The following is a 23703-nucleotide window of genomic DNA, read 5'->3' as shown; positions in this document are numbered from 1 at the left end:
AGAATAAGAATTTTTAAAATTTTATTTGGAAATTAAAAGTGACTTTTTTTTTGCCTCAAAATATTTTTATTCCATTAAATAAGAATGAAAGTACAAGGGGCCTCAAAATTAAAATTCACTTTAAAAGACAAACAAGAAAACATTATAACAAAAAAAAATATATATTTAGTTATAAAATAAAAAAATCCACCGAGAGCACAAGACTTCACAATTTTTATTTCACATGTACATGTGTCCCTCAGTTAGTGGCGTCCAATTTTCTTCATTTAAAGGAGCGTCCGCTCTCAATTCACTCCCTTTTATGAATTATATGATTTTCTTTTTTGTACTATATATATATACATATAAATATGAATTATTAATAGAAATATACACTCGTGAATCTTCTCATATATTATATTAGTTATACCCAATAATGTTGTAAATTAATTAATTAATTAAGGAGAATTGGTTTGGAGATGTAGCTCGTGGCCACTCATCGTGTTTCAATTGCAACTACTAATTCATAGTCAACTAAATTAGCTAGCTAGATGTAATGTTTGACACATTTATTCTTGTCCACGTGGCGCCTATTATCAAGAATCCTACTAAGGAGATTTTGTGATGGAAAACTTACAGTTCCCTGAAGTTTGCACCGATTTCACATTTGGTTCTCATAATTATAATCATTTGGTCCTTCATGTTTTAACAATTTAATACTTTTGGTCATTTCTGTTAATTTACCGTGAGCCCGTCAGTTAAAAGAGTGATGGGAACATGCTTGATTTCGTTGGTACAACGAAAAATTGACGAAAATGACAAAAAATATTAAATTATTGAAATATGAAGGACTAAATTTGTTTTTTTATGAACAAAGGGACCAAATATGTAATTAAAGTAAATTTGAGCAGCGAAAAGTACAATTTTCCCATTTTGTGATATAAGAAAGACTGTCAAATGGGTGAGGAGCAAATTGTTCCTTGTTAGATTCAGGTTTTGTTCTCTGATTTTATATTCGGTGAGGTTAAATAATAATGAAAAATTACAACCACCTCCCTCAGGTTAGTGTAATTATAAAAAACAACCCTTATTTTTTAGAATACATCCAGTCCCTCGTAGTTTATAATTTCTTATATCCTCCCTCCTACAAAACCGTGTTAATGTAAGAAATCTACAAATTGCTGGGGTGGATGCAATTATGAAAAAAATGAGAGTTATTATTTTTTTTTTCGTAAATAGACCTTACTTTAAGGGGGCGGTTATAATTTACCCTTATTATCTGTTTTGGTCAATTTTACATTTGTATAGATTCATACACATTTTACGTGCGAATATTCACGTATGTGTGTAATTATGTGAAGGTTAAATTTTGAAAATTGGCCATTACATTTTGATCAAGTGTAGTATAATACAAGACATAAAAATAAATAGTTACCCTTTTTCCTTGTTAAGTATGAGTTTTTGTTGTTTTCTCAATATTACTATTTTTTCAAGTGACACAAAGTTTAGTAAATAGCACAATTTGAGGAAAGGTAAAAAATAATAATGTCATTTATTTTAACTAGTTGCTTGAATTTAGTATTTATTATTTTTAGGAAATGATAATTGGTTTAATTAATTATAAAATAGTTATTAATTATGATTCATCTATAAATAAAATATTTATTGATTTCTAATAAATTAATTTTTCCTTTTTCTTTAATATATTGGATTTTGCCTTTTTCTTTAATAAATAAATTAGATATTTGCCATTTTATTTAATAAATATTGGATTTTGGTTTCTTGTTTAATAAGTAAATAATTGGAATAATTGCCTTTTCCTTTAATAAAAATTGGGAATTTTGGCTTATCAAATACAGAAAGGCTGTCTTTTTAAAGAGTGGGAAATGAAACATCAGTTGGAGAAAAGTAAACGAAAACCCAAGAAATAGGTCACCGCGATTAGGGTTTAATTCCGACCATACGCCATCTTTTTCTTAGGTATTGTACCATTTATTCTCCTCCAAATTTGATTTTAGATATTGTCGTAACGAATTGCTGCAACAATTTATTTTTTTATCGGTAATATTTTGTTGCTGAGCTGCTTTCTTCTGCATTTTCATGTTAAATGGGCTCGATTTGTTTTGTCAATTTCCTTAATTTATTCGCAGAATATCAACTGTTCTTGATTTGTTCTAGCTTTATGTTAAATTGATTTGGTTTTGGTTGAATGCCCATGGGTGTATTGCATTAATTGATGTTTACTCTGTATCGTATTACGTTGATTTTTGTTTTTTATTAATTATTTGGTTTTCATTGCATTTTCTTTTGTTTGATTAGGGTATGGTGTTTGGGAGATATAATGACAGTTCGTAGCGCGTAATTTCGTTTGGGAAGTGTTGAATTTCTTTTTTCTGCTGTGGTCGTAGTTTCTCGGATTCGGTTGAATAGCAATGGTGTGGTTTAGAGCCGGGTCTCGTGTGGCGAAGCTTGCTGTTAAGCGAACTTTAACGCAATCTGGTTCTTATGTAGCACGAGCAACGGGTTCACCTGCACAGAGCCGATGCTTTCAGACAACAGTTTTTAGGTCAAAGGCTCAATCTGCACCGGTTCCTCGTCCTGTTCCACTCTCTAGATTGACCGATAGTTTCTTGGATGGCACGAGCAGCGTTTATCTCGAGGAGCTGCAGAGAGCTTGGGAGCAAGATCCCAATAGCGTGGACGAATCATGGGACAATTTCTTCAGAAACTTTGTGGGCCAGGCCACCACATCTCCCGGAATTTCGGGTCAAACGATTCAAGAAAGTATGCGTCTGTTGTTGCTTGTGAGAGCTTACCAGGTTTATGGTCACATGAAGGCCAAGATAGATCCACTCGGCTTGGAAGAAAGGACCATCCCCGATGATCTAGATCCAGGGCTTTATGGATTTTCAGAAGCTGATCTCGATAGAGAATTCTTTGTTGGTGTCTGGAGATTGTCTGGTTTCTTGTCCGAGAACCGTCCTGTGCAAACTTTAAGGGCAATATTGACGAGGCTAGAGCAGGCTTATTGTGGGAACATTGGCTTTGAGTACATGCACATTGCCGATCACGAAAAGTGTAACTGGTTGAGAGACAAAATCGAGACTCCAACATCAACTCAATATAGTCGAGATCGGCGTGAGGTGATTCTCGACCGGCTTATTTGGAGTACCCAATTCGAGAACTTCTTGGCAGCCAAATGGACTGCAGCCAAAAGGTTTGGGCTTGAAGGTTGCGAGACATTGATTCCTGGTATGAAGGAGATGTTTGACAGGTCAGCAGATCTCGGGGTAGAGAGCATAGTCATTGGAATGTCGCACAGGGGAAGATTGAATGTTTTGGGCAATGTTGTAAGGAAACCTCTAAGGCAGATATTTAGCGAGTTTAGTGGTGGCACGAAACCCGTGGATGAGGTCGGCCTTTACACCGGAACTGGTGATGTCAAGTATCACCTGGGAACTTCTTACGATCGTCCGACGAGAGGGGGTAAGAGAATTCACTTGTCTTTGGTTGCAAATCCTAGTCATTTAGAAGCAGTGGACCCACTCGTGGTTGGAAAAACCAGAGCCAAACAGTATTACTCTAACGACGTCGACAGAACAAAGAATATGGGTATTTTAATCCACGGTGATGGTAGTTTTGCCGGACAAGGTGTCGTGTACGAGACCTTGCATCTTAGTGCTCTGCCGAATTACACTACTGGTGGGACCATTCACATTGTTGTGAACAATCAAGTGGCTTTCACCACTGACCCAACAGCTGGAAGATCTTCCCAATATTGTACCGATGTTGCCAAAGCTCTAAGTGCTCCTATTTTCCATGTCAATGGTGATGACGTGGAGGCTGTTGTTCATGCCTGTGAACTTGCTGCAGAGTGGCGTCAGACGTTTCATACTGATGTTGTGGTTGATATCGTATGCTATCGTCGATTTGGGCATAACGAAATTGATGAGCCATCCTTCACTCAACCTAAAATGTACAAGGTATGTGCTGTGTATTTCCTTTTCTGCTTTATAATATTTTTTTTATTCTCCTTTAGTTTTGTGTAATATTTGGTTTCCGTCCATTTTCTGCAAGCTGTTGAAGCTTTTAACTTCTTGACTGGTTTTATAGGTTATAAGGAATCATCCTTCGGCAGCTGAGATTTACCAAAAGAAACTTCTAGAATCTGGTCAGGTCACAAAAGAAGAAATTGATAAGATAAACAGCAAAGTCCTTTCGATTCTCAATGAAGAATTTCTGGCCAGCAAAGATTATGTGCCTAAAAGAAGGGACTGGCTTTCAGCTTACTGGGCTGGTTTCAAGTCTCCCGAACAACTTTCACGTATCCGTAATACTGGGTAATGTCTAACTCATTTCATATCATTTAGTCATGTACCGTTCATTGAAGTTTAGAGAACCGGTTTTTTATTTTTATTTTTATTTTTTTGCAGGGTTAAACCAGAGATTTTGAAGAATGTTGGCAAGGCTATCACAACTCTTCCAGAAACTTTTAAACCTCATAGAGCAGTTAAGAGGATTTTTGAAGACCGTGCGAAAATGATCGAGTCAGGGGAGGGTATTGACTGGGCAGTAGCTGAATCACTCGCGTTTGCAACGTTGCTTGTGGAGGGAAATCATGTTAGGTTGAGTGGGCAGGATGTCGAGAGAGGTACTTTCAGCCATAGACATTCGGTTCTTCACGATCAGGAAACTGGTGAAAGATACTGCCCCTTAGATCATGTTATTATGAACCAAGATGAAGAGATGTTTACCGTGAGTAACAGGTAATATCTGTTACTATATCTGCTTCTCCTTCTGCCCCTTTTATTTTTTGTGCTTTGGTGTTTTCGTTTCTACTGGACTACCGATGCTGGTGTGTTGATCTTAATTACCCAAATATTTAAGTCTAAAAGCATTCTAAATGATATTGTTTAGTTTGAATACATTTTTATTGCTTAAGATTTTGCTGTATTTGTCATGTATTCTCCTTGATCAAAGCTCAATTTCTCAAATACATAAAACCCATCAAATTAATAGTTCCCTTTGCAGATTTTAGAAAGGGATCATTCCTTTTGAGGAAAACGTTTCACGAGTTTAGATTTTCTGAGGGAAACTTGTGAGAAATGCACTCCTTGTTCCTCTAGATTGAAGGAATCTATCAGAGAAGTTTGTTCCTGGAATAACATGGATTGTTTAATTTGATAATCACTTCCCTTAGATTTCTTGAAAAAAATCTTCAGAAGGGGGATAATCCATTACTTGTTTATTATTTAATACTTGGAATTATAATAAAAAGGTGCTGCCTTCAGCTTTAATTTCATTTTAATGTTACTTTTGCATTGGTTAATTTGCTTAAAGCTATTTGCTATGGAGGCAAGGTTGAATTCGTTAGTCATGCATGACGATGAATTGGCTGATCTGGTCGCTTTTTATGTTTTAATTATTCTTTCGACAATGAATAAGTTATCTGATAAAAAAAAATTTAACTCGATTTTAAAAATTTTGTATAGACAATGAATAAGTTATCTGATAATTATTTGGTCTTATGCAGCTCTCTTTCAGAATTTGGAGTTTTGGGATTCGAATTAGGTTACTCGATGGAAAATCCCAATTCGCTGATACTGTGGGAAGCTCAGTTTGGTGATTTTGCCAATGGGGCTCAGGTCATGTTCGACCAATTTCTGAGCAGCGGTGAGGCCAAATGGCTTCGTCAAACTGGATTAGTCGTTCTCCTACCACATGGATACGATGGTCAAGGCCCAGAACACTCTAGTGCACGCATGGAACGTTTCCTTCAGGTACTGCTCATTTCTCGATTATGCTTGCATCTTATCCAGTTGAGATTATCTTGTATTTGCACGTACGTACATCTCTGATTGCAGTACAAGTGTCGATTGACTTTCTTAACGCCTTTTTAGTATTTCTTTTTTCTGTTTTGGTGTCTGCTATTTTGGCCGCGTTATAAACTATAGGCGATCTTTAATGTTTAATTCTAACAAAGAATCTTGTTAGGTTGTTGTTGTATTTTTCTTCTTTATTTCCGTTTTCCGTTTTGACTTTCTGATTTTCCTTTAATGTTTCAAGATATCTCAATTTGATTTCTTGTTATTTCGAGGAATATAAAATTGACCTTTCTTGTTCTATTGCAGATGAGTGACGATAATCCCTTCGTTATCCCGGAGATGGATTCGACCCTCAGGACACAGATTCAGGAATGCAATTGGCAGGTGGTGAACGTAACCACCCCTGCGAATTATTTCCATGTTTTGCGCCGCCAGGTTAGTTTATTTAATTTAACTCAGCCAAAGCCGTGTGTTGTTATCGACAAGCAAACTTTCTAACATTATAAAATTTTACGTCGCAGATACATAGGGAATTCCGGAAACCTCTAATTGTGATGGCACCAAAGAACTTACTCCGTCACAAGGACTGCAAATCTAACTTATCCGAGTTCGACGATGTTGAAGGGCATCCCGGTTTCGACAAACAAGGAACCAGATTTAAACGCCTTATTAAGGATCAAAATCTCCACTCTGATCTCGAAGAGGGTATTAGACGCCTCGTCCTTTGCTCTGGAAAGGTGCCAAACACTTTCTTCTTGCCTTATAAATTTCTCTCGTTCATTTCTTTTTATATTCAATTCAGTTTTGCTTGTTATTTGCAGCTATACTACGAGCTTGACGAACAGAGGAAAAAAGCTGATGCAAAGGATGTTGCAATCTGTAGGGTGGAGCAGCTTTGCCCCTTCCCATACGATCTCGTCCAACGTGAACTTAAGAGATACCCAAGTATGTCTTCGAAATCGGCCCTTTTTTTTTTTTAATATTTCTCACAATGTAAAAAAAAGATATATATATATATATATATATATATATATATATATATATATATATATATATATATATATATTATATATATATATATATATATATATATATATATATATATATATATATATATATATATATATATATATATATATATATATATATATATATATAATTAGGTGAACTAAGATTTGCCGTTTTCTTTTGTGCGATTATTTCAGATGCAGAGATCGTTTGGTGTCAAGAAGAGCCAATGAACATGGGAGCATACAGCTATATCGCTCCTCGTCTTGGCACTGCAATGAAAGCTCTGAAACGAGGCAATGTGGACGACATCAAGTATGTGGGCCGTGCCCCTTCCGCCGCTACTGCGACTGGCTTTTACATGGTCCATACGAAAGAGCAAAACGAAATAGTCCACAAAGCCACACAGCCTGAACCAATCAATTTATCCCACACAGCCTGAAACCAATCAATTTCATGATAAAAATCGAGATTGAAGTTATTGATAACCTATCCATCTCTACCGTTTTGTCTGCGAGTATTTTCACTCGATTTCGACATTTGTTTGGCAAAGTTTTTTTGTGAGGAATAAACGTACGTACTCACTCTCTGAAGTCAATGTTGTCATTGACCAATGAACTTCGATTCGAGTGTTGTTGTCTGAAAAAGGGATACTTTGTTTTCGATTTTGTGACGATATCTTGTATATGTACAAGAGGTTTGTTTATGTGCTAATATGGTTGAGAGATAACCACATTTTTTTTTTCTGCACAAAGCAATTGAGGTTTGTTTTTACAACTTCAATGTTGTGTGTTGCACACTAACCGAAGAAACATCGGCATTTGTCGTCGATAGTTTTACTTGATTTATTTGTTGAAATTGTTTGCACACGTTTCGTGGTTTGTCTCGAAGCTGAAACCGAAACCGAAATGTAGGTAAATTACATTCTTACAATTCATGAGTCACAAAAGAAATTGCACTAATTGAACACACAAACACACACACACACACAGAGTAGCAGTTAATTTAGCAGTTAATTCAGTTACAATCAACCAAACCAAACATCTGAATGAGATCAGATTCCTTAGGCTGATGTATAATTTTCTCAAATATATCTCCAAACCCCTCAATCCCAGCCATAGCATCCAACACTTTATCCTCATTCACCATCTTCGACTTATCACTCCGACAAATTTCTCCATCATCGTCCACGTCAGCAAATATGAGCTGCGAAATCCTCTCCTTATACGCCTGCTGCGAATACTGCCGAACCTCAGTCCCCGACGTAAACAAACGGTACACATAAACAACCCTCTTCTGACCAATCCTATACGCCCTACTAATCGCCTGCTTCTCGACCGAAGGGTTCCACACCGTATCGAGCAACACCACCCTCGACGCACCCACCAGATTTATCCCCTCCGAACAAGCCCTCAACGAAGCAAGCAGCACCTTCGCCTCGCTCCTCTCGTCGTTGAACGACGATATCGAATCTTGCCTTTGTCTCTCGTCCAGCTGTCCGTCCATGTATAGTATCTCTCGACCTTCGTTCCAAGAAAAGTGCGACTTGATTTGCTTCTTGATGAACACTAACGGATGTATGTACTGGCTGAAGATCAAAACCCGTTCGCCTAAAGCATCGGCCAAGTATATTAACTTCATGACGAACTTCAGTTTCACTCCCGCTTCGATATCCGATTCGATCTCTTCTAGAACGTTCTTCTGAGCAACGGACCTTCTCTTCTCCTCCGGGAAGAGCGACGGGTGGACCGAGACCATTGACACGAGGTTGGTACGGTGGAATATGCGCCGTTCTTGGGCGCAAGTTTCTAGAAGGTTCTTCTGAAGTTCGGTCGGGTGCAAAAAGACGATCGTGTCCCTCAATCCAGGCAAACTCTCCTCAAGTATGGTCCCTCTGTGTACATGAACAAACGGATCGAGCATCATTTTAAGCTTCTTCAATCCATCGTCCGTATTCTTACCCAAATTCGTCCACTCCTTACGGTCGGCACTCTTGGGGGGCCGCCCCCGAGTTTTTTTGCTATTTCCACACCAATTCCCCTGATTCGCGATACTTGGATTCACGAGGCAGAGCGTGTTGTATAGCTCGGTGAGATTGTTCTGAAAAGGCGTACCGGATAAAATAATGCATCTTTTCGTTGAGACTTTCGTGAGTGCCTTCCATATGAGGCTTTGCTGGTTTCGAGGGGTGTGCCCTTCGTCGAGCACTAATAGCCCTGGATATTCTAGAAGGAACTCTCTCATTTTCTCGTTTTCGTTCTCGTTTTTGTTCTTGTTTTTGTTCTTGTTTTTGTCGCCTTTTTGGGTTTTTACTCCGACAAGTTTTTCGAACAGTTGGTAGCTGATTCCTAATATGCTCCTCCCTTGCATCCACTTACACAGCTTCACCCACCGAACGTGTTCCTTGCTAATTCCGCCGCCGCCGCCAAGCTGCGCGCATATTTTGGCGGCAAATTCGTTTTCGTTTTCCGACAGCTCCTCCTTGTTCATGTTGTGGAACGGGATGTTGACTTTCCACTTGACGAATTCTGTTTCCCATGTGAGGAGCATCCCTTTCGGCGCGATGATGACTGGGCGGCAGTTTGGGTAGAGCTTCAAAAATGTGGCGAGAAACACTATCGTCAGTCTCGTCTTGCCGGTTCCAGGCGCGTGGGAGATGATGCACCCTTTGCCGCCAGTGTCGGTGAGCGGCTGCTGCAGGTTGCAGAGGCTGGTGCCGCCAGCGATGTTCCTCCATATGAACTCGAAGCCCTCTCTTTGGTGAGGGTACATCTCGTTCTCTACTCCTGGGATTAAATCCCACACCGTGCCACGAGTGCCGATGGAATCCGGAGCTGCTTCTTTATAGGCGGCGTCTTGAAATTGGATTTGCCGATCGGTTTTGGAGTTTGGAGAATATTCTTCGGAATATTCTCTCCTGTCCCGTTTCCTGGATGGTGCCGTGTACTACAAAACAGCAGCACTGTTTACAATGCAACAACATTAACCAAGCAAACAAGACAATCAACATTTTTTGTGTACTTACAAACGGCGGTAATACATATTTGATTTCCAAAATTACGGCAGCGCAATATTTACAAACAATTCCGATTTCGTCCTCGAGAATAAGCTGATGCTCCCCTCTACGACAACAAGCCGCTGGACTCGTATCAATCTCCACAACATCGTCATTTTCCGTCTTAAAGATTAGCAAAAACGTGTTAATCGAGAGGTTAATTAAACAAATCAACACTCGACATTTAAGAAAACAAAAATGTACCTTAGAAGAAATGTGGTCGATCTCAAATCCACGAAGCCCCAATTCGAGATCATGGAATAGTGAATCCATATCTTTCTCCCATTCCGATTTCTCTACGGTGGGCTCCACCTCATCCTCGAACCGGAACCTCATCGGAAGTTTTTCTTGTGCAGCGAAACGGCTCTCTTCGATCGGACTTTTTTGCTCCTTGAATAAATTAATCGATTCCACCAAAATGTTGATCAATTCAATATTTCTTTGCTTCTTTCCGATCTTAGCCACTTTCTCCGAGCATGGCGGACCCCACTTACTCCAAGATTTACCACTTTCGAAACATTCATTGTTCGGAGACTTGGAAACTGGTCTCGGTCGAAAAAGATGCTTTACCGAAGTTGTAGCGTCATCTTTGTCATTTCCCTTGTCAGAATCTTCTAAAATCAAAGCTTTTCTCTTCTTTAAACCGCCATCGTTCGATTTTTCGCTGACTTCATTGCTCGTATCAATTAAACGTGGTTTATGGACTCTACTTAATCTTGCACCAATATTTCTTTTTTCGTCATCGTCATTGATAATTACAACATCCTCTTTTTTCCGATTACGAGCACTTTTCTTGTTGTGACGATCACTTTTTTGCTCGGGTTCACTTTCGTTGTCCGGAGATTTCGTCTCTTGTTCGATAATCATCACTTCATCTTCAGTGTCGTAATTTGACGACGCATCATCCGATGACTCAGCAGGCGACGGTATTTTATCCACTTTATAATCTTCATCAGAAGATTCTTCATCTCCATCATCTTCATCTTCAGACAAAGACAAATCAAGCGACTTATAATCCGCATTGTCTGAACTCTTGCTCGAATTGTCTACATCGACATTATTATTACCCAACTCGGGCCCAAATTTCGAACTGGAGCCACTCGAGAAAATATTTCCCCCCAAATACTCAACCACATCATCATTTTCATAGCTGTCCTTATTCGTATTTGCTTTGTTTTTCCCCCCTAAACCCCGATCAAACGAGGCCGAATTTCTAGTCCTTCTTCGGCTCGATCTTTTCTCGGAACTAGTTACATAATTATCTTCGGTACTATTCTTCTCACCAATTATAATAAAATCTTGATCCATATAATTATTTATAGGCTCCTCCGAATCAACGGCATTTCCGACCCGTTCGTCTCTCCGCCTGCGAACTCCACCACTAGTACTACTCTCTACATTAGCTCTCTTCTTTTCATTGTACAAATTCTTGTAATGGTCATCCCATTGCCTTCTTGTTCTTGGCCTCATTTCATCTGCAAAACAAAGCCCACATACATATATATATATATATATATTAGAACTCAAAAAATTGCATGTATCTACTCAAAATTAAATCTTGATCATCTGCAATCACATTTTAAAATACACATTTCGTCTCTAAATCAAAAGCCCATATATATCATAACCCAAAAATTAAACACACACACACACAAAAATCACACGCATCACTCACACTTGTTCGACTGACATGCAATGTATGTATCATGAAGAAAGAAATGTTTACCAGAAGTCCGGCAGAACTCGCCGTCGCCGGAATCTTGGTGTTTATTATTTTTTTATTACAAAAAAAAAAAAACAAGGAAGAAGCAACCGGAGGAGTTGACTAGTCAGCTTTTAGTGCAGTGCAGGAGAGAGTGATATATAAAGACGAAAGAGTGTTGTTGGAATGTGACAACATTCGTTTTCTTCTCCGTGACATAGATACTATATAATAATATAAACAGGAGGGAGAGAGAGAGAGAGAGAGATCTAGAAAGAGAAACAAGAGAGAGAGAGAGAGAGAGAGAGAAGATGAAGAGTTGTCAGAACGATGGATTGTGATTTGTCCAAACGAAGACGCATTGAAAAAGATGACAATCAATCAAGAAGAAGAAGACCATACATAACATTTATTACATCAACAACTACAAATATATATATTTTAATGATTTATGATTCCTTCCCATGAAATTACTAGGTAGATGATATATGACCTTCATTTTTTGGTTAATTATATATGGTTAGTAGATTATAATTTCAATCCTAAGATTTGTTGTTCAAACATATATATCTTCACCTTATTTTAAATCTTAAATTACGAAAAAATCGCTCTTGTCTGGGTAATTATAATCACCCCTCAAGTATGAATCTTTTTACATGTTTGCAAAGGTAGTGTCAAATTTAGTGGAATCTTCTAGATTATATGAAATATTCTCCAATTTGTATTATTTTTAATCCATTCGAGTTCCATTTTGAAATAAGATGATCATAAGATGTGTTTATTGACTTGTAAATATCAGATTGTGTGCATCTGAGACTATATTTTTGTACAAAACGAGTATAAATTGGAGAATATTTTACGGAATCTGGAAGATTCTGTTGAATTTTGACACATAAGGATGAATGTGTAACAATATTCATAGTTGAGGGGTTGTAATATCCGAACAAGAGAGGGTTTTTGTAATTTAACCATACCTTAGGGGTAGCCGCAATTTACCCTAAATCTTATAAGAGCAACTCTAGAGTTAAATGCAAAAACTCCCCCTGTGCTAATCCTAAAGACCAAAAAAACCCCTGGGATAAAAAAAGTGGCACAAACTCCCCTGTAATCAATAGTCAAAGCCATACACCCCCCAACCTCTGTGCGTATCATTCACTCGTTGTGTGTGCGATTACTTGTGCGATTTTTGTATATTTTGTGCATGAAAGGACAGAATTGCCCTTCTAAATCAACAGTCATTAAACAATTAAACTACTCATGATTTTTTTAATAATATGTATATTTAAACAAATAAAATGAAAAAATATTAATTATATTTAAACAAATTAAAAAAGAAAAGAAAAAAGAAATTGGCATAAAAAACCACTTCATCGTCTTCTTCCTCCAAAATGCCCCACCCCCACGGATACCTCATCATCTTCTTCCTCCAATATGCCCTACCACCACCACCTCCCCTCCTGCCAAGGCCGCCGGTTCGCTGGAAACCTCAAAAAAATTAGTACCATAACCACGACAATGGCAAAATATGAATGCATAACTGGAGGTCTACTTCATTTTTGGGAAAATCGAAGAAATGGGTGGCCCCGAGAAAATGGGTTGAGAAATCTGGAACGTAGTGATTGTTTTGTTGAGGAGAGAAGAAGGTTTATTGTTGTCGGACGACGTGTAATGGTGTCGAAATTGTAGATCATAACTTTGGATTTTTTTTTCTTGGAATAATTTTGTAAGAAATTTTGATTTGAGAGGGAATTCGTTATTGATAGGGGTTGAGAAGCAATTGCCAGAGAGGGTTTCAGTTCACGAACGGAGCCGGCGACGGCAGTGGTGGGGAGGGGTGGGGTGAGGTGATGTGCCCAGAGAATTGAAATTACAGTGTGTGTAATGTGTGTCTGTGTGTTTTTTTTTTTATTTGGGAAGAGGGCTTAATTGAAACTATTAGGGACTGAATTGACAATTTTAAAAACTTCATTTGGTTCATAAAATTTTAGAGGTTGGACAGATTTATCCGAGGGTTTATTCGTCTTTTCACGATCGGTCAACGAATAAAATAAAAATGGGTCGAGTATGCTTGTTTGAACACTTATCGGGGCGGTTTTTGTCAATTTTTTTATCCCAGGGGGGTTTTTGGTTTTTAGAATTAACACGGGGGGGGGGGTTTGCATTTAACTCAGCAACTCTAATGGCAAAGTATTAAAATGAATCATCAAATCAAATCATGGTTATTGGATCGTAAAAATTTCTGTATCGTTTTGCTCCACATCTTGTTATGTACCGTTATCATATCGTATCGTAAGATACTTAACCAACTATTAAAATAGTAAAAAATATATATCTAAATTATAAAAATATTATAAACATGTAAAATTTAATACTTTTAAGTTAACATACTCATTTCAAAATAGATATAAATTCAAGTTTCAACATCTTATTATAAAATATGACCAAAATCATAATTGTGCATCAAATAACATTATCTAAGAGGGTGTTTGGCTAGGTTTATAAAATGTTAATAAGATGGTTAAGAGCTTCTAATCTCTTCCAATGAGTTAGGTATTTTTTTTTTAAAAGATCTTAAAAAATTAAAATATAAGTTGATGGAGTTTTTTAAAAAGTACATTTACCCCGTCTATTTATTTAATATCTTATAATGAGTAAAAATAGCTTGACACTTGAAAAAATACATTCTAAAAACAAGACGTAACAACTTATCAGCTCTTAAAACATCTTAATTATCAGATGTAAGAGTTTATCAGCTGTTTAAAATAAGTTTTAGCCAAATGGACATTAAGTTCAAATTTGAATACCTAATTTGTAAAATTATTCGATGGTTGCGATATTGTAAGGATTAGTGAAAAGATTGAAGAGAAAAGTGTGAAGTAGGGTTAGGATATTGAAGAAACTTGTTCAAATCCATTTTTCAGAGCAGTTGATTGCGTTTCTTCTTTTTTCTCGCTTTTTTTTTTTCATGTTTGTTAATTATCTGGTTTTTTTCATGTTTTTTAATTGTCGGCTAATATTGTAAACATCGTATTGTATCGTGATACGGCGATACAATACGACATCTCGCGGTATTTATCAATAAGCGATACATAACCCGAGTTATATCGTTTTGATTGGAACCATACCGTATCACGATATATATCGCGGTATATCGTGAGATTAACTACCATGCATCAAATATTAATTTGATGCTCGTTTTATTATTTTGATACTCATTTACTTCAACCGTAAGCATTAAATGAATCATCAAACATTTGACACATGTCAATTCATGATTGGTTTGTAAGATAGTTAATGTTTTGATACCTCTTTTTCCCGGATGCATATTTGCATCTTCGGAAGTTGAATATCAAAATAACTACCAATTTAATTCCTCCATTGAAGATGAAAATTTAAACTTTGGAAATTCCTCCATTGAGGCGTATGTGTAAATTTGAACATAATTTCTGAATTTCGCTTATTCAAATTCTAAGAAAATTGATTTTGGAACAATAATTTTTATTTGAATTTTGAAAGTTTTGATTTTTGGATTTTTATTTTTTTTGCTCAGAATTAGAATACACTACAAGAAAAAATGGGTTTAATGATATGTTACTAAATACATATATTAAGTGACAATACTAATAGCTCATTTTGTTGTCTTACTTAGATCACCTGGAGTAGTGTAGAAAATGAGCTAGGAGAGCAAAGCGGATCAGTAGCTTAGCAATTTGATGACCCTGAGGTCCCTGCGAAATGAACGCACGTGAACTAAGCCGGGTTGATCCGGCGGAAACCCATCCGGACGCTCAAGTCAGATGTATGGATCGTGGAGATGGTAGAGAGAATAATACTCTAGATTACTTGTGAATAATAGAACGTACATTAATAAATGAGTAAAAACATCTATTTATATGTTGTTGATTGGGTTGGGTTTACTTCGTTGGGCCCAAACTTAATTTTGAAGGTGTTTGGGTTTTCGTATAGTGGGCCCAGTTATTAAATAAATTGGGGGTCCATTGGTCGGCCCAATTAGGTATATCATTGTCACTTAATCGTTTTTTTTATTGTCAATAATAGAGGTGATGATCTATTTTTTTTTTTAATACATGTATTAGTGATAGTCAATTAGTTACAGCCATAGCGACAATTTTTTTTCTTTTTCAAATGTGAAAATTAATGTTGTCACTCAAAAAAAATATTTATTATAGTAATGGAATTTTTATTTTCAATTCAATTTGAAATTTTCAAATAATTCCAAAAGTTTCATTTTTTTCTGAAATTGCGCTTATAAATATCATTATAATTTATATTATGGGGGAATAAAAAAATGTGATTTTACATTTTTTTATTTTTCTTTGGACGAAACTGTAATTAGAATTTCACATTTGAGAACATATTTTTTTAGAAAGAAACTTATTAAATTATTGCCAGTCTAATTTTAACCTACAGGTATTCCCTTGTACCAAAAGGTGAAATATCAGGGCCCCTTACAGATATTCTTTGTTGGTGTGGAATATGGTGTGTAAATCGAACATATCAAATTAAATTTAATAATATAGGAAAAATCCTTTTTTTTTCAAATTCTGTTTAAGACAAAAATCAAAATTTTGGAAATTGGAATAAAAACATTTGTCATAAACCGATTTTTTTTTATCGGAATCGGTGGAATTCTCAACCTCCATCTTTATAGTATCCTATCATATAAAATACATAATAATATTAATATTATAAAATAATAATATTAATATTATAAGTGTAATTTAAAAAAAAAAAAAGTTTTTGAAAATTATAATAAAATCAAAAAATTCGAAATATAATATGAAGTCTAGTTCCATTTCAATCATTTTTAAAGATTGGAAATCAAGACTGTCGAAATCAGAATAAAAACTAAAAATTATTTTGAAAAAATCAAAAAAATCATACTAGAATTGCCGGAATTCGAAAATTCCAATTCATTTTTCATTCCATATACGGTAACATAAAAATCATAAATAAAACAAAAACCAATTCTTTCTTACTTCAATTCCTCCATAATTAAAAAAAAAAAAAAAAAAACGTCTATAAAAAAAATGGGTAAATAGCATTTACCCCCTGTACTTACAAGCTTTTGCAGATGATTCCATCGTGCTTCTTGTAATATAAGTACATAACCTCCTTGTGGTTGATAGGGTAGCTTCCGAGAGTTTTTCCGTCAAACGTAACTGTTTGTCTCAAACGTCAAAATTTTTCTTTTTCTAGATTGACCTCCTCGTGCTTTCAGTTTCCCTTTCATTCATTGTACTCTTAAAGCATCTTTAATCCATATTCAACAATTTTATAATATTTTTTTTCCTTCTAATTATTTAATTATAGTATATATTTATAATTAGTATTTATCATAATTTGTTGTGATTTGGTAATATTTACACAAAAAAAAAAAAAATGTCTAATAAATTATATTATTAAGTCCAAATAATTGAAAACACAAGAAACAAAATGGAAACAACATGAACATTAAAGTGAAAATATTATTTAAATATTTTCTGCTTTAGCAGTTAATTCAGTTACAATCAACCAAACCAAACAACTGAATGAGATCAGATTCCTTAGGCTGATGTATAATCTTCTCAAACATATCTCCAAAACCCTCAATCCCAATCATAGCATCCAACACTTTATCTTCATGCACCATCTCCTTCTTCTTCTTCATCTCTCTACCATCCACGTCGTCATCATCCACGTCAGCAAATATCATCTCCGAAATCCTCTCCTTATACGCCTGCTGCGAATACTGCCGAACCTCCGTCCCCGACGTAAACAAACGGTACACGTACACAACCTTCTTCTGACCAATCCTGTAAGCCCTACTAATCGCCTGCTTCTCGACCGAAGGGTTCCACACCGTATCGAGCAACACCACCCTCGACGCCCCCACCAGATTAATCCCCTCCGAGCAAGCCCTCTCCGACGCAAGCAGCACCTTCGCCCCGCTCCGCTCGTCGTTGAACGACGATATTGAGTCTTGCCTTTGTCTCTCGTCTAGTTGACCGTCCATGTATAGTATCTCTCTCCCTTCGTTCCACGAGAAACGAGACTTGATCGTGTTCTTGATGAACACTAACGGATCTATGTACTGGCTGAAGATCAGGACACGTTCGTTCAACGCTTCGGCCAAGTGTATTAGCTTCACGACGAACTTCGTTTTGACCCCGGCTTCGAAATCCGATTCGATGTCTTCTAGAATGTTCTTCTGAGCGACGGATCTTCTCTTCTCCGGGAAGAGCGAGGGGTGGACGGACACCATCGACACAAGGCGGATACGGGCGAATATCTTGCGTTCTTTTGCGGAAGCTTCTAGAAGGTTCTTCTGGAGCTCGGTCGGGTGCAAGAAGACGAGCGTGTTCATCAGTCCGGGTAGACTTTCCTCGAGTATGGTCCCTTTGTGGATGTGGACGAACGGGTCGAGCATCGCTTTCCATTTCTTTCTATCGACGACGCTCGTCTTTTTGCTATTTCCACACCAAGAGGGCGAGATATTTGGATTCACGAGGCAGAGGGTGTTGTAGAGCTCGGTGAGATTGTTCTGGAAAGGCGTACCGGATAAAATAATGCATCTTTTCGTCGAGACTTTCGTGAGTGCCTTCCATATTCGGCTCTGCTTGTTTCGGGGTGTGTGGCCTTCGTCGAGCACTAATAGGTCTGTGTATTGAAGAAGAATCTCCCTCATTTTCTCGTTTTTGTTTTCGTCGCCTTCTCGATTTTCTCCGGCGAGTTTTTCGAACAGTTGGTAGCTGATTCCTAGTATGCTGCCGCCTTGCATCCACCGACACAGCTTCAGCCACCGAACTTGTTCCCTGCTAAATCCACCGCCGCCACCGCCGCCGCTAAGTCGTGCGATGATTTCGAAGGCGAATGCTTTCTCGTTTTCCGACATGTCCTCCTTGTTCATGTTGTGGAAGGGAATGTCGACTTTCCACTTGACGAATTCCGATTCCCAAGCGAGGAGCATCCCTTTGGGGGCGATGATGACGGGGCGGCAGTTGGGGTAAAGCTTCAGAAACGAGGCGAGAAACACTATCGTCAGTCTCGTTTTGCCGGTGCCAGGCGCGTGCGAGATGATGCAGCCTTTGCCGCTGCTGTCGGTGAGTGGCTGCTTCTGCAGCTTGTCGAGGGCGATGCAGCCAGCTATGTTCCTCCATATGAACTCGAATCCCTCTCTTTGGTGCGGGTACATCTCGTTTTCAACTCCCGGGATCAAATCCCACACGGTGGTGCCGCCACCTTTGGCGGCAGGGCTGCTGGTGGAATCGGGAGGAGCTGCTCCATGATAGGCGGAGTCTTGAAAATGAATTTGATTGGTGTCGGAGTTCGGCGAATCGACGTCGATATCTTTCCTATCTCGTTTCCTCGGTGGTGGAGTGTACTACAAAAACAGCATAATTTACGATGATAAAACATTAAAAGAAACAAACGAGACAACATATGATATAACCATGATTACCAAGAATCTCCACAAAAAGAAATTAATAATAATAAAATCGACACTATTACGTTCGCATTTAATTCTTCGAATCATCGTATAGATGTAGCAAACATAACTATCTAACGACAATCGCCGTAAAAAAAAAAAGGCAAAGTTGGCGATCGAGTGTACGTAGTACTTACGAAAGGTGGCAGGACGTATTTTATATGCAAAATCAGAGCAGCACAGTATTTACAAACGATTCCAATCTGTTCATCAAGAATCGGCTGATGCTCTCCTCTACGACAACATGCTGCCAGACTCGTATCGATATCCTCCACATCATCATTTTCCATCTAAAGATTAGCAAATGTGTTAATACATCGACTTTAATTAATGAAACAAAATCGGGCTAATCGATCTACTTAATCATCTACAGTTTAAAATGTACGTACCTCAGACGAATCGTGCTCCGTGTCTAATCCACGAAGCCCCAATTCAAGATCATGGAATAGTGAATCCATCTCTTTCTCCCACTCCGATTTCTCTACGGTGGGCTCCACCTCATCCTCAAACCGGAACCTCGTCGGAAGTCTTTCTCGTGGAATAAAACCACTCTCTTCGATCGGACGGTTTTGCCCCTTGAATAAATTAATCGACTCCACCAAAATCTTGACTAATTCAATGTTTCTTTCCGCGCGATTCTTCTTCTTTCCGGAAACTTCATTGTTCGGAGACTCGGAATCTTTGTCATTTGCTTTGTCAGAATCTTCGAAAATCGAAGCTCTGGTCTTCTTCAAACCACTCTTATTCGATTCGTCGATGCCTGGACAACGCATCTCCTCCTCAATATTGTCGATGCTGATCCCCAGATCCTCGTTTCCCGGATTATTAGCACTTGTCTTATTACTACGACTTCTACTACGGGTAATTGCATGACAGCCCTCAACGATGACATCATCATTTTCTCCAACGCCACAGCTATAAGATGGAAGATTATTTACCGAAGTTGTACTAATATCCGCGTTTTCATTCGCCGTATCGGAATCTTCGAAAATCGAAACTTTTCTCTTCTTCAACTTATTCAATTTTTCTGTCGAGGAACCAACGCCATTTCCGATGCTGGGAGAAAACCTCTCGTTCTCACTTTCATTGCTAATCACCGCAGCCTCATTTTTCCGATCATTAGCATTTGTCTTACTACGGGTAATTGCACGACAGCCCTCAACGATGACATCATCATTTTCTTTGTTCTGACTGATACTTTTTTTTATCGGAGATTTCTCCACGGCATCGATAAAGATCACATCTTTCTCTCGTCCCTCTTTAGAGATTCTTCTAGAACAACGACTCCCACGGTTATCGCCCTCGTCACTCTCGTCGTCTTTCTCTCTCTTGCTGTCAATCGTACTCAAGGAGTTCTCCTCTTCTCCCTCGGTTCGATTCTCGTTTTCATCAACGCCGTAGTGTGAATCATCCGACAGTTCAGAATCCGTTGACTCGTCCACTTTGTAATCATCATCCAAAGATTCTTCATCGTCACTAGTCGATTCGTCTTCGGACAAAGACGAATCACCAAGCGACTTATCCGAATCGTCACTCGAACTATTATTCCCTAAATCGACATCCTTGCTTCTATCCAAACTGTTGTTCCCGCCGTTATCTCTCTTTGTAATAAAATAGTAAATCCCGTCATCTTGATTTCCCGCCTTGGAATCCGATTCTGATCTCGATTTTTCTGTCGAAAATTTCGAAGTAGAGCCATTACCGAAAAGCTTTTCCCCCAAATATTCAATCACATCATCATCATCGTCACTATGCGAAACATTGTCACTATCACTCACATTTACTATATTTTTCCCCCGAAAATCCCGATCGAACGAGGCCGAATTTCTAGTCCTTCTTCCGCTTGATCTTTTCTCGGAATTACTTACATAATTATCTTCACTACTATTCTTCTCACTAATTATAATGAAATCTTGATCCATATTACTTATAGGCTCCTCCAAATCAACACCACTAGTAGTACTACACTTCTTCTTATTTATATCACTCAAATTACTTACTTTGTCCCGATCAAACGAGGTCGTACTCTCTTCGCAAATGAAGATACAATCTTGATCGATATTATTTATAGGCTCGGAATTAACGGAATTTCGGAGGCGATTGCTTCTCCGGCTAACTCCACCACTACTACTAGCAGTAGTACTAATATTACTCTTCTTCTTATTATTGTTCAAATTGCTGTAGTGCTCATCCCATTGACTTCTAGTTCTTGGCCTCATTTTATATCTGCAATTCAACCACATTTATTTTTATATTATTAGGAGTTAGGACTCCAAAATAAAATGCATATATATATATATATATCACTACTCAAAATAAAATCTTGATCATCAAGAAAATCTTGCCCCTTTTTACCAGAAACACCAACACACACACACACACACACAGAGAAACAACAAGAACCGCACGCACACGGCACACGCACTCACACAACACACACACACGCAAATAATGCGCACAAGTATAATATCATTAGTAAAAATGTTGCCAGCCTTACCAAAGGGGAATAATGATCATATATATATATATATATATATATATATATATATATATGGCCAAGAAAGAGTTCACACAAAGCTATACATACACCTGCAAGAACTCGGCGGAATCTTCTTGGTCTGTCTTTTTTCTTCTTACACAAACAACAAAGAAGAAACAGTCGTCTTATGCAGTAGAGTGAGAGAGAGAGAGAGAGAGAGAGAAGAGAGAGAAAGAGGTCAGAAGAGGAAGAGTCGTCAACTGCAAAGAAAGTTTTTTTTTTTTCTTTTTTCTTTTTTGACGATTTCAATTTGTCTTTTGTTTCCAAAAGGGAAATTTGGAATGTGATTTGTCATTTGTCCCACACAAAAGATGAAAAAAAAGAAGGCCATACATAAATAATTTAGGGTAGATTTAAGTCACCCCTGAAGTAAGGTTTATTTATAAAAAAACCCCTTATGTTTCTATAATTACATCCACCCCTCGTAATTTGTAGATTTCTTACATTAACGCTCTTTTGCAGGGGTTGGATATACAAAAGTTTACAAACCGCAGGGGGCTAGATGTAATTTTTTTCCAAAAAAAGGGGTTTTTTCGTAATTAGATTATACCTCAGGGAGACAAAATAATTTATGAAGGTATTAATTTTGATGTATAGGTTATTTTCCCAAATAGAAATGATTCCCCTCCCACGAACTCTGTGTGTACATGACGTGCAAATTGCAATTATGGTTTATCTGAATTTAAAAGAAAAAACACCTCTGATATGATATGACGTTCTTGAATACACAGATTTCAATGCTAATAAAATAATTTGGCCAATTAACGGCCACACCATAATGTTACGTCAAATTACGAAAAAATCCTTCTCACTAAAAAACCCATAGTTCATTGCGTAAAAGATAATACCTATATGGAATAGGTGATACTATTTACTCAAACATGAATGATTTTTTTTCATAATTTAATATTACCTTAATGAGGTGCACTGGCGGAACTTCTATGGGGCAATGGGGAGCATTTGTCCCCCAGATTTTTTTTGTTTTACTACTTTTATATACTAATACTTATAGATATTGGTTGGATATATACACATATTAACTTTTATCTACTATCATATATTGATTTTTTATTTACAAATATTTATATATGGCCCACATTAAAAAATAAATTATTATTTTCAACTTTTAAATTTAACTTTCTGGAGCAAATGGCAGTGGTTTTCACCACAAAAAATGGAAATTTATTTAGGATTCAAAAGTGCCCCCAAAAGTTCTGAGTTTTTCTCTGGCGAGCTTGCTCTGATATTCTACCGACGAACACAAAATTGTTTCGACAAAAAATTGCTCCAAACCCTTTGTGCAACCGATGCGGGGCTGATTATGAATCCACGCTTCACATTATGAAATGTAGTGAAATGAGTGACATTTGGGGAGATCTCACATTCTGTTTGCAAGATGCGAACATTAATTTTCCCAACTTTAGTGCCTGGCTGTGCTATCTTCATATAAACCTAAGTCGAGAGGCTTTTGAATTGGCTGCTACAGTATGTTGGAGAATATGGTATTTTCGTAATGTTGAATTATTCGAGGGTTTAAAATGTGTGAAGAATGATATTGTTGGATGGAGCACGAATTTTCTTGATGAATATCGTAGGGCTTCTATATGTGAGGCTCATTCTGGTACACATAGAGCTGCCGCTTCCAAGTGGTCGCCGCCGCCGGCTGAAATTATCAAAATCAATTTTGATGCAGGTTTTCCTCGGGGAAAAAAATACTTCCAAGTAGCTATGGTGGCGCGGAATCATAATAACCAGTGTGTCTGGTGGAGTATTCGTAAGCTTCAAGGTAGACCAAAGATAGCAGATGGAGAGGCCCGAGCAGCTTTACACGCCATGATAGTAGCTATTGACCGAGGATGGAGAAAAATTATGATTGAAGTTGATAGTCTCGAGGTGATAAATGCTCTTCATCGGGGAGTAGATGGTATGGAGTCGTTGGTGGCTATTATTTCTGAGTGTTTGTCGATCAGCAAAACATTTGTTACATGTTCCTTTTCATTTGTTAAAAGAGATGGGAATCCTTTAGCTCACTCTCTTGTTCAACAAAATGTAATAGATATGATGGAAGATTCTATTCTTCCTCATAACCGGGAGAAGTTTATTTAA

At 37.6% G+C, this 23703-nt stretch overlaps 4 protein-coding genes across 6 annotated transcripts; 2 read left to right on the top strand and 2 right to left on the bottom strand.

Moving 5' to 3' along the window:
• Nucleotides 1–1690: 1690 nt before the first annotated feature.
• Nucleotides 1691–7542, top strand: LOC105957067 (uncharacterized). Of its 2 annotated transcripts, none has more exons than XM_012980986.2 (9): nt 1691–1959; nt 2299–3962; nt 4093–4319; nt 4413–4745; nt 5513–5759; nt 6111–6239; nt 6326–6541; nt 6626–6749; nt 7010–7542. In XM_012980986.2, exons 2-9 carry the CDS (start codon nt 2412–2414, stop codon nt 7252–7254), a joined length of 3072 nt encoding a protein of 1023 aa, XP_012836440.1. In that variant the 5' UTR covers nt 1691–1959; nt 2299–2411; the 3' UTR covers nt 7255–7542. The 2 variants fall into 2 exon arrangements, with proteins under 2 accessions (XP_012836440.1, XP_012836441.1); XM_012980987.2 differs by having other exon boundaries at nt 1771–1959; nt 2388–3962.
• Nucleotides 7543–7712: 170 nt separating this feature from the next.
• On the bottom strand, nt 7713–11976 carry LOC105957066 (SNF2 domain-containing protein CLASSY 3). Its single transcript, XM_012980985.2, has 4 exons — nt 11594–11976; nt 10072–11342; nt 9838–9990; nt 7713–9758 (listed from the first exon to the last, which is right to left on the bottom strand). The coding sequence occupies exons 2-4, from the start codon at nt 11335–11337 to the stop codon at nt 7830–7832; spliced, it is 3348 nt and encodes a 1115-aa protein (XP_012836439.2). The 5' UTR covers nt 11338–11342; nt 11594–11976; the 3' UTR covers nt 7713–7829.
• A 5064-nt stretch (nt 11977–17040) lies between these two features.
• On the bottom strand, nt 17041–21910 carry LOC105957012 (SNF2 domain-containing protein CLASSY 4). 2 transcript variants are annotated; one of them, XM_012980922.2, is made up of 4 exons: nt 21648–21910; nt 19448–21284; nt 19196–19348; nt 17041–18953 (listed from the first exon to the last, which is right to left on the bottom strand). In XM_012980922.2, the coding sequence occupies exons 2-4, from the start codon at nt 21275–21277 to the stop codon at nt 17091–17093; spliced, it is 3846 nt and encodes a 1281-aa protein (XP_012836376.2). In that variant the 5' UTR covers nt 21278–21284; nt 21648–21910; the 3' UTR covers nt 17041–17090. The 2 variants fall into 2 exon arrangements, with proteins under 2 accessions (XP_012836376.2, XP_088667748.1); XM_088811622.1 differs by having other exon boundaries at nt 21556–21726.
• Nucleotides 21911–22953: 1043 nt separating this feature from the next.
• LOC105957013 (uncharacterized) lies at nt 22954–23703 on the top strand. The gene has a single exon (XM_012980923.1). The coding sequence runs from the start codon at nt 22954–22956 to the stop codon at nt 23701–23703; it is 750 nt and encodes a 249-aa protein (XP_012836377.1).

The sequence above is a fragment of the Erythranthe guttata genome, chromosome 2 (genome assembly GCF_056151865.1).
Source record: "Erythranthe guttata isolate IM_541 chromosome 2, IM_541, whole genome shotgun sequence".
Taxonomy (NCBI): domain Eukaryota; kingdom Viridiplantae; phylum Streptophyta; class Magnoliopsida; order Lamiales; family Phrymaceae; genus Erythranthe; species Erythranthe guttata.
This window is presented reverse-complemented; position numbering and strand designations above follow the sequence as displayed.